Raw genomic sequence first — 11172 nt, forward strand, 5'->3', positions numbered from 1 at the left:
AAGGTTATTGCTTTTCTCAACTATAGATATCCTTCATGCAAATAACTTGTATTTGCACAGAGATTTATAATTTGCAGGACTTTTCTGTACACTAATGTGAGATGGTTTTGTCTGGCACTGTCACTTAACAATGAAGTCGTCATGGATCAGGGACTCCTGTGTGGCTCAGTGGGTTAAAGCCTCTACCTCAGCTCCAGTCAGGACCTAGCCCCGCATTGGGCTCTATGCTCGGCGGGAAGCCTGCTTCCCCCTTTCTCTCTGCCTACTTGTGATCTCTGTCAAATAAATAAAATCTTAAAAAAAAAAAAAGTCATGGGTCAGAGTTAAGTTAGACAGCCTCCTAGGACTTGGGACAGAGATGCTACAGAAAGCATGTGCTTTCCAGTATTTCTTGACTATCCTGGGTACTCATTCCTTTTAACCTTTTTTTCCTCAAAGTTTAGAAGTATTTATTGTAGGCAAATTTGGAAGACAGAAAATCACAAGAAAAAATTCGATCACCTATAATTCTGTCACCCAGAGATAGCCAGTGTAGCACTCTGAGAGTACAGATTTCCAGGATTTTTAATGCATAAATATATTTTTACATGGAGTCATAGTGTACGTTTTATTTTTACTTAAGATATGCTGTCATTTCTTTTGACATCAATCAACATCACTTTTTTTTTTTTTACAGCTTTTAAGAGTTTGTATACATTCATGATGTTTTCTGAAGCATACATTTCCAGGTAGAATTTTAAAGTCAAAAGGCAATGGTTAAGGCTTCTGGTACTGATTGCCAGAGATCCTATCTATTCACAGCTTACCAGCAGCACTGAAATCCCAACTTCCCTGAATCTTTATGAGGGGGAAAAAAGTACCATCTCAATTCTTGCTTTAATATACATTTTTAATTCTACCAAGACTGCCCGCTTGTCACCCACTGGCACTTGTTCTTTTGTGATTTGCTTACTGAAGTACCATTTTTTTCTACTCGGACTTCTTCATGAGGATATACTAGAGAGAGATGGCTCCACAGAAGGGTTTTTTCCTTTTGCCTGGGGTCAAAGTCTGACCTCACCACTTTTTAGCTGTAGGATATTGACTAAGCCATGATTCTAAGCCTTCATTTTCTCATCTGCAAAATATGTGCTGTCAGAGAAACAACAAATATATACAAAGCCCTCAGCAAAGTACCTGTTATATGTTTCTTTGTAGGTTAAGAACTCTCTGGTAAAGAATCTCTCCCTTTTGTAACATGTGTTCTATCAATTCCTACTTAACAATTGTCCTACCCTTTTCAGTTTCTTTATCCTGGGAGAGAAAACTGAGAGTTGAATATTAGTAACTCTTGTCATGTTACTTTGTTATCCTATCCCTTTCTTTTCTTACCTTCTCTGGAAGCAGGGGGATTTAGCCCACTGGCTTTCTTACTGGTTAGTTTCTGTTATCTATGTATGTTCCAACAGGAGCATTCTCTACTTATCCTCCTGAAAACTTGTCTTTTGCAAAGCTCAGGATTCTAAATTCCCATAGATTTCTATTTTTGGCAAGGTGTTTGAACTCTGACCAGTTGGGTATTTCTTATTAATAGGTTCTTCTGTTGCTAACCTATATCCCTTCTTGCATCACACTGAGAAGCACCAGACTAGGGATACTTTTCCTGCTGGGTCCCCCAGAAGACAGTAGTCTCTGGATGGACCAGGACTGTTACCTTTTGTTGCCCCTTCCCTTCAGCATTCTTTAAAATTCGTAAGACTGAAATACTGCAAAATGACAATGACATAAGGCAAAACTGAACACATGTGAGGTGCCTGGAGGCTCAGACCCAGGGACTGATACTGTTTAGCACCTGAGCCCAAGGGAGTGCACCAGAACTGTGGGGGTACAGCCCCAGAAACAGATGTGGTAGTCATAGCCGCTTCTGACCCAGAGACTTGCGAGTGAGCAGGAAGCGGACAACAGCTCTGATAGCCTCAAGAACCAAAGGAGCTCTTCCGTTCAGGAAAGAGAAGATTTAGAATTCTAACAGGTACTTAACGTTGAGGATAGGCTGGGCTCTTTCTAACCACCCTGCCTTCCCCAAACACACAGAAGGTCTAGCGGAGCCTACAAGCAAGAAACTAGTTATTAACCCTTTCCCTTGGCTCACACCAGACCATGACAAAGCTCCACTCTACCCTGTGGCCCAAGGACTCGGGATTTTGTCTAATAACAGGTGCTTCTCTGCTGGCTCCTACTTTGCTACATCCACATTTCTTACACACCTGACTCCACTTCAAAAGGAACTCAACAGCAACACTCCACACAAAATGGCCTTTTCTCAGATGTGCCAGACATTCTTCCTGACCTTTGTCTGTTCCCTCTGCTGGGAATATTGTTCTCTAGCCTGCCTGCCTACTTCCCTGGCTAACTCCTGTACATTCTTCAGTTTGTTTTTCTCAGAAACTTTCCCTGATCCAAGGCTGGCTCAGGTACTCAATGTCACAGAGCCCTGCTCATGCCATGATGCGTTCACCTTGCCCATTCAACCACAGAGACCGTCTGATTCCCCATTGTATTCCTAGTGCCTGGCAAAAGACAGGACTTCGAAAAGTGAACTGCTGGATAAGTTAGTATGTATTCTTTCCACTACCTCATTTCTGGACTGCCCTGGGCTCAACACATCATCTATGCACTGCTTCCCCATCACTCTTGCTGCCCTGTCACTGTTCTTAATTGGCCAGTAAAATTCTGTATTCCTGAGACAAATGTCCCTCATACTGTCCACACCATATCCCAAATCTGGCATGTGGACAGTCAGACGTGGTTGACAGCCCGGGTTGCTGTACCCCCTCATGGAAAATGAGGTTTCAATGTTATGTTCCCATTTTTCTTATTTCCTGAGTATTCCTAATGGTAAGAGGAAAGCTGGAAGCAGTGATTCTTCCATCTGCTGCTCTGATTAGTCCTAGGAAAAGCTTTCAAGGAACAATTTGCAGTAGCATCGGGAAGTGCTGCTCAGTTAAGTCAGCAAGACTCCAGACCTGGGTGTTTACCGCTCCGGAGTCTTGTTCCAAAAGTAAACCCTTTCCACTAACAAAGATAAAAATCTGACCAAAATATTTACAACATCCATTGTACTGCCAAGTTACTTGACAGTGTGCACCCTCTGATGGCGCAGGAGGACTGATCTGTGCCTGAAAGCCTTCCCACATTCATTACATATGTAAGCTTCATCCCCAGAATGGATTCTCTGATGCTGAACAAGGGCGGAGCTCCTTTTGAAGGTTTTGCCACATTCATTACACTGATAGGGTTCCTCTCCGCTATGAATTCTCTGATGTCTGATGAGGTTTGAGCTCAAACTGAAAGCTTTTCCACACTCACTACATTCATAGGGTTTCTCTCCACTATGGATCCTCTGATGGGTTATCAGCTCTGAACTCTGCCTGAAAGCTTTTCCACATTCATTACATTCGTAAGGTCTCTCTCCCGTATGAATTCGCTGGTGTCTAATAAGCTTTGAGCTTTGGCTAAAGGTTTTCCCACACTCGTTACACTCATAGGGTTTCTCGCCAGTGTGAATTCTTTGATGTATAATGAGATAGGAACTTTGACTGAACGCTTTGCCACATTCATTACATTTACAAGCTTTCTCCCCAGTATGAATTTTACGATGTCTAATGAGGGCTGAGCTCTGGTTGAAGGCTTTCCCACACTCGCTACATTCATATGCTTTCTCACCACTGTGAATTCTCTGGTGAATGATAAGGTATGACCTCAGACTAAAAGCCTTCCCACACTGGTTACACTTATAAGGCTTTTCTCCAGTATGGATTCTCTGATGTTGTGTTAGAGAGGAATGCTGTTTGAAGCTGTGCCCACATACATCACATCTATAAGGTCTCTCTTCTGTAGGAACTTTCTGGTAAGTTATAGAGTTTGTACTTAGAATCAAGCTGCTTTGAGGCTCAGGATGGTCTCTCTTTCCCAGAGATTTATGTGTGAAGATTACTTGACTAAAACTGCCCCCTTGGGTAGGGAATCTTCTTAATTTCTCCCCTGTAGGACTTTCTTGTTGCCACTCTAAATTACTGTCATGTTCACTAACTCCTCCAGATGAAGGCTCCTGGGGACGTCCTTGTGATTTTTCTCCTGAAATGTCCTTCTTGGTCACAGATTCGTGGTTCTCACGATCTGAAATGATAGCAGCAAAAATAGACTGTTTTATTTCTCTAGTCACTCTCAGTACCCACTTTTCACGTGAGAGAAAACAGAGGCTTCTATAGACAAGAGGTTGAGGTCCACACCTATCTTTCTTTAACTGCCCATACTGGTTCCTCCTCCTTTCTAGTATGAAGGCCTATACCTACAGTCTGAAGTTTATTCTTTCCTGCTCCCTCTGAAATTTCACTTGATCTCTATGACCTAGGTTTCAGTTACTACTTATGTGATAAGCTAATGTCTCCCCAGATCCCCAACTCTATTCTATTAAGCTCTAGACTCTCATCTCCAATGCTAATTGGGATATTACTTGTGAATACCCCACAAGCACTAAAATGGCCCAGACAAAACACATATTTTTTCCCCTTGTTTCCCACTTCCATTTACACAATAGCACCATCATTAACCAAGTTTTTCAAGACTAATACCTGAGTATCATCCCCAACTCCTTTCCTACATTCTCCACTTGTAACCATGACCAGCTTCTGCAATGCAATTTGAAATGCTGGTGAACAGGAGGCAACTTTGATCCTCCTTCTCACCAGAATATATCTTGACTTACTCACTGGTGCCATTTAGATTACAACAGTCTCTAACAGGACGCCACTCTTGCCTTCCTCAAATCCATCCTCCACTCTGCAGCTAAGTTCTAAAACACAAGTTCAGTCAACTACTCTCTTGTCCAAAACCTTTCAACTGTGCTCCACTGTCCTATCCAAACTAATTAGGATGATCTCCAAGTTTTCACAACCTGGGTCTCATTTCCCTCTCTAGTTGTGTTTCGCCATCTCTCCCCTATGAATTCTCTTTTCAGTTAAACTGAATTACCTGCGGTTCCCAGGATGGGTTGTATTCTCTCACCTTCAGGACTTTGTGGCCTTGCTTGTGTGATACTGTAATACAGTATATATGGATTTGGTCTGCACCCTCAGTTCCTGGCACAGAGCTTTTAAAAGCCCTTGTAATCTCCTAAGTGGTAGAGGTGAGAGGCGTATCGTTTGTTATTCATAATAAGCCCCTTTCAACCAGTACCTCAGTTTATGCTTATGAGGTAACTCAGGAAGGCTGGGGGCTGGCTGCCAAAGGAACGAACTATGTGATTAGAAAGTTGAACTTTCTGCCCCACCTTTAGACCTCCACGGAAAGGGACTGGAGGTTTAACCATCAATGGCCAATGATTTAATCAACCATGTCTATGTAATGAAACTTGTATAAAAACCTTAAACAAAAGGGCTTAGAGAGCTTCCAGGATGGTAGATGCATCCAAGAGCCACAACAGTGGTGAACCTCTAACTTCACAGGGGCAATAGCAAGCTGGATCTTGCCCTGCGTACCTCTCCATCTGGCTGTACGCTTGCATCCTTTATAAACTGGTAAGAGTAAGCAAGGTGTTTCTCTGAGTTCTGTGAGCTATTATAGCAAATTATGAAACCCGGAGAGGTGGTCATGGAATGTCAAATTTGCAGCCCAATCAGACAGAAGTGTGGGTGAGGTGGGGATTCATGACATGCGTTTGGCTTCTGAATTGGGGGATGGGGAGGGAAGCAGTCTGGTGGGACCAAAACCTTAACCTGTGGGGTCTGCATTAATTCTAGATAATTAGGCTCAGAATTAGAATTGCTTAAGATGAGGGAAAACCCCACATATCCAGTGTGAGAAGTGCTTTGAGTAGAAAAGTTTTTTTCCTTTAGGATGGAACACTCCCTCCGCTTATTTACCAGTTTTCTTCTTAGTCATAGTTCAGATCTTAGTTTAGGTGTTTCCTCCTCCAAAAAGTACTCCTTGAACCTCTAAGGTTGGGTTAGGTGTGTTCATATGTGCCCCCATAGTACCTATGGCCTACTTTTATTCTGTAATTTATTATACTATATTGCCACTGCCTTTTTGCTTGTTCACCACCCCATCTAGATGCAAGGTCTTGAAGACAGAGACCCAGTGCCTCCCACAGTACCAGACATATGTTAGCACCCTATTAAGTTACATAATCAAGGAATAAGTTAAGAAATGACAGTGAAACTGAAACAAGAAGGGCTCACTGCACTTCATGAGGGTTGCTGAATACAAAGTTGCTGAAAAAGGTACATCTGGTCTAGAGTAAGACAGGTGAGAAGTTCACATGCGGCATCTTTGTAAAATGCACGCTCAAAACCAGAGGCCTGATAGCGGTTCCCAGAAGAGTTTCTACTTTCTTACCACTTTTGGGGGAAAGGCAAGGTTCCCAGGGTTTCAGCTGTGTCTTTAAAGGCTGGAGTTGGATGTTTGTTAACTCCTGGGATGTTCCAAGACCTGTCAAATCCTTCCATGGCACCGCTGGTCCCTGAAATCAGGAAAAAAGTGGTTAGCTTTCTGAGAAACTCCCTAGGGAAAATGCTTAGTAAAAATTTCGAAGAGGGCAACAAAGACAACTCCAGGAATGAGTGATAGGAAAAAGAACTATTTAAGGACAGAGATAGGTATAACCACAGTAGTCACTGCAGGGTATGGTTTGGTGGAGACAACTTTCTCTTCCACTGCTGTGAGGATGCCACATGCTCTAGTCTGTACATTTCTCTTCCCCCAACATATCACATCTCTCTGTTCCCACCTGCTGCTGCCCTGCATCATCAAATTCCCTCTCCAAATCCTCCAACAGGGTCACAGCTTCCTCGCCGCTTTTTGGACTATGTTGCTGAACCCAGATCTGCAGCTCCTCAGGCAGGATGCTCAGAAACTGCTCCAGCACCAGCAGCTCCAGGATCTGCTCCTTGGTGTGCAACTCTGGCATGAGCCACTGATAGCAAAGCTCCTGGAGTCGGCCCAGAGCTTCCCGGGGTCCAGGTGTCTCCTGGTAGCAAAACTTTCTGAATTGTTGGCGGAACAATTCTTGGCAGGATCTGGTGCTCCCACCTTGCTTACATTTCTGACCCCAGGAAAGGCTTTCTTCTACTTTCACTAGTATTAGTTCTTGATCCTGAGGACTCTGAGGTACCAAGGTTGAAATTGTTCTGGATTCCACAGCCATTCTGGCCTAAACAGTGGAGCAAAAAGCTCACTACAACTGGGTACAGTATTTCAGTTTCTTTGAGTAATCTCTTTGTTCCTGAAAGATATAAAAGCACTGTTAACTTATAGCAGTGAGAAAAAAAAAATCTTGTAAGAACTTAAAATAAAGGTCAGTCATCCCAGTAATGTATTGAGAGGGAAGAAGTGTGAGACTGTAAAATAATCAAGTGACAAACTAAAGATCACTTGCCCATTTATCATCCATTTAGAATTTTTACCACTAATAATAGAAGAAATTATTTTAGAAGCAAAAGAATGCAGTATTACCATGAATCACATAACACAAAATCTCCTTTTCAATTCCTCCAATCCTGATGGTTATCAAGGAGAAAAATCTGTCTTTAATTTGTAGAACTTCCTCTTTAATAAAGTATAAGCCTCAGACTTCTAAGGGTAACAATATCTAGCTAGGATTTAATAATGTTGACTTTCAAATATTTATTTTTATGGGTGCCTGGGTGGCTCAGTGGGTTAAGCCTCTGCCTTCAGCTCAGGTCATGCTCTCAGGGTCCTGGGATCAAGCCCAGAATTGGGCTCCCTGCTCAGCAGAGAGCCTGCTTCTCCCTCTCCCTCTGCTTGTGCTTTCTCTGCCAAATAAATAAAATCTTTAAAAAATAATAATTTATTTTTAGTTACCTTCTATCTGTGGCAGATAATGACGGCTTCCATTTGCAGGAGTAACAACATTTTTAAAACTTTATATTAAATATGAGTTGACAAATAAAAACTTTCACCTGCCACTTGATCAAATTTAGTTTTCAATGCATTTCTTCAACAAACGCTGAGGCACTTACCATGGGCTCTGTCGTGAGCCAGGCATAAGAATACTAAGGTCTTTACTTTTGAGTAAACGGATCTACAGAGGAATTAACCAAGTGTTTGTTAAATGCGTACTGTGTGCTCAAAAACACGTCCGTTATCGTAGAGACACAAAAGCAGCAAAAAAGTCAATCTCCATTCTCAAGCTTAGCATATAGGGGAATGAACATTTTTTAGAGTGAAATATGGCAGCAAATAATTACGTATTCAATTTTGTGATATAGCTCACACAGGACCTGATTCGAGGACGGGTGAGTATCGACCGGAGGGTATGCCCTTGAAACTGCGGGACACATCAATACCATCTGACCCTAACACGACAGTTAACTTTAGAGATTAGAACAGTTAGGCTAGGCATCAGCCCATTTTCATAGCCCGGCTAAACGACCGCATTTGCGAAGTCACGGCGGGGAGGAGTAACTGCCCTTTCTCCTGGAAAGTAAGGGCTTGAGCTGGCCTCCGCGGGCTCCCAGAACGCTCGGAAACACCGCCTGGACAAGGGGCCGCGCGACCCAGGGGTGGCCAGGCCCGGGGAGCAAGGCCCCTTCGCCTCGCGCCCGCCGTCCGGGCCACGCGCCCTCCCCGCCCTCCCTCCGCTCGGGGCCCGCGTCCCTCACCGCGAAGCCCAGCAGCGGCCAGGGCGCAAGCCGCCGACTCGGAGCGGCGAGTCACAAAGACCGGAAGTGCGCTCTCGCGACCTTCCGCTCGCGCGTCCCCCGGAGCCTCCGCGCTCCCCACCCCGTGCTCCTAAGCAGCCAATCGGCGCCGCGGGTTCCTCGTTCCCACCGCCTTCCGTCTCCGGAGCCCCGCCCCGCGGAGCGCAGAGGCCCACGCGAGAGAGAGCTGGGAGGGGGGCGTCCTTGGGAGAGGTCACTGCGAGCCGGAGGGCTCCGCTCCTCGTCTCGGGTGCCTGCTACCCAGACACCCACCGCCACCCACCTCCCGTGCACCACTCCCTGTTGTCTCATCTGCAGTTTTCCAGAAAAGTATTAAGATTTGCGTGTAACTCTCGTGCGTTTCCATCACCTCCGGCAAAAGCAAACGCACGAACAGGCTGAACAAAAAATGACAGCCGCTCCTGTTGCCCTTTCGGAGCATACCGTTTCAGCCTTACGAGAGCTCTGCGCGTAGCTCTGTTATACCCGCTCTCCAGCCGTAGACACTGCCCAAAGTCAGGGCCCGTCGAAGTCCCCGTAGCTCAAGAAGACTTTGGTGTCCCAGGCTGCGACTCTAAAGAGGGGTATTCCCATTTTTCACTGGAACCCAGTTGGCATTAAGACTAAGTGATTACATTTAGTAGGTGAAAATGATGTTTCATGTTGTTTTAACTTGCATTTCATTTAGATCAGAGACCTTGAGATTAAGGTATTTTCTTTGATGTCTTTGCACCATTTATGATTTTTTAAGGAAATGGCTTTTCCCATTTTTTAAAATTGAGGTGGAACTATTTTCCTTTTATTTTATTTTTTAAAAATGTTTTTTAAAGATTTTATTTATTTATTTGACAGAGAGATTACAAGTAGGCAGAGAGGCAGGCAGAGAGAGAGAGAGGAGGAAGCAGGCTCCCTGCTGAGCAGAGAGCCCGATGCGGGACTCAATCCTGAGATCATGACCTGAGCCGAAGGCAGCGGCTTAACCCACTGAGCCACCCAGGCGCCCCACTATTTTCCTTTTATATGTTCCATAGGTTTTTTTACTTGCAAGGCTATCAGCTCACTTGTTAAAAATACTTCCTTTAATTTTCTTTAAAATGTTGGTACAAGGTGGTGTGTATACATGGAAACATTATCTTTTGTAAGCTAAGGCTATTGAGACATATTTGGGAAAAAATAATTAGCTTTCAGAGTGCTTAAATCTTAATCATTGTGAACCAGCTATGGTAATTTTACAGATCAAGAGAACAAATAATATTATCGTGTGTTTCAGTTATCCATGTCTGCATAAATCAAGCAGCAGATGTTTTATTGTTCCCAGTTCTGTGGTCAGGAATTCAGGCAGGGCTTAGTAGGGGTGCCTGGCTCCTGCTCGCTGAGGTGTAAACTAGCATAGCTTAACTGGGACTAGAAGGTGCAAGAATGCTTCCCTCACATTGCTGTGCTGCCTATTGGCTATGATTACTTGATTCTCCGCTGTAAAGCTTCTCTCCCTGTAGTCTCTTCATCATTCAGGAGGTTAGCTGAAGCTTTCTTATAGGGTGCAGGGGTTCCAATGGAGTGAAGGAGAAAGGGAACAGGCTAGTTCTCTTAAGGCCTAAGTTTGGAATTGGCATTATATTAATTCTGCTGTATTCTGTTGGCAGAAGGACAGGGCTCCTGGGAAGGGGAAATAGACTCTAGCCTTTAATAGGAAGAACAGCTTAAACATAGAAGGAAATTTAGACAATTATCCTTGCATCCAGTTTACTTCAACTTTTTATACAAAGAGGGCTACTACTTAGGAGTGGAACCGTTGAAAGAAAGAAGGAATGCTTTCAATTACAGTAATAGAAAACCTTACTAAATATCCAGATGTAAGCCTTTTAATATTTATTTATTTAGCCACAGAACAGAATCATTTTATTAGAACCCTGCTGTTTGTTTGTTTGTTTTAAATTAACATATATTCTTTGGTTCACGGGTACAGATCTTTGGATCACCAGTCTTACACAATTCCCAGCACTCACCATAGCACACACCCTCCCCAATATCCATCCCCCAGCCACCCTATCCCTCCCACCCCCCATACCCCAGGGCAGCCCTAAATTTGTTTGTTTCCTGTTATTAAGAGTCTCTAATGGTTTGTCTCCCTTCCCAGTCCCATCTTATTTCATTTTCCCCTCCCTTCCCCCCATGAGTCCCTGCCCTGCCTCTCAAATTGCTCATATCAGAGAGATCATATTAAGCCTTTTTATTATCCCACATAGCTACATGTGTGGAGATAAGGCCATCCCTAGGGTTGTGAAGGATGATATTGTGATAATATTGTGAAGGATGCAGGTCCTTTCCATCTTTCTGCTCTGCCATTTTTAGGTTTGTTGGCCTGTTTTCCAATCTGGCTTCCCTCGTGGTCCTAAAATGACTTAGTTTCAGATTACAGATGATACCCACAAGCAAAAAAAAGGAACCCCCTTATGTTCTGCCCATTTTT

General features: G+C 43.8%; 1 protein-coding gene across 2 annotated transcripts; it reads right to left on the reverse strand.

Moving 5' to 3' along the window:
• Positions 1-492: 492 nt before the first annotated feature.
• Positions 493-8774, reverse strand: ZNF397 (zinc finger protein 397). Of its 2 annotated transcripts, XM_032310939.1 has the most exons (5): positions 8664-8721; positions 8022-8083; positions 6770-7264; positions 6379-6502; positions 493-4158 (listed from the first exon to the last, which is right to left on the reverse strand). In XM_032310939.1, the coding sequence occupies exons 3-5, from the start codon at positions 7184-7186 to the stop codon at positions 3110-3112; spliced, it is 1590 nt and encodes a 529-aa protein (XP_032166830.1). In that variant the 5' UTR covers positions 7187-7264; positions 8022-8083; positions 8664-8721; the 3' UTR covers positions 493-3109. The 2 variants fall into 2 exon arrangements, with proteins under 2 accessions (XP_032166830.1, XP_032166829.1); XM_032310938.1 differs by lacking the exon at positions 8022-8083 and having other exon boundaries at positions 8664-8774.
• Between the last annotated feature and the right edge of the window lie 2398 nt (positions 8775-11172).

This window comes from Mustela erminea, chromosome 13 (assembly GCF_009829155.1).
Source record: "Mustela erminea isolate mMusErm1 chromosome 13, mMusErm1.Pri, whole genome shotgun sequence".
Lineage (NCBI taxonomy): Eukaryota > Metazoa > Chordata > Mammalia > Carnivora > Mustelidae > Mustela > Mustela erminea.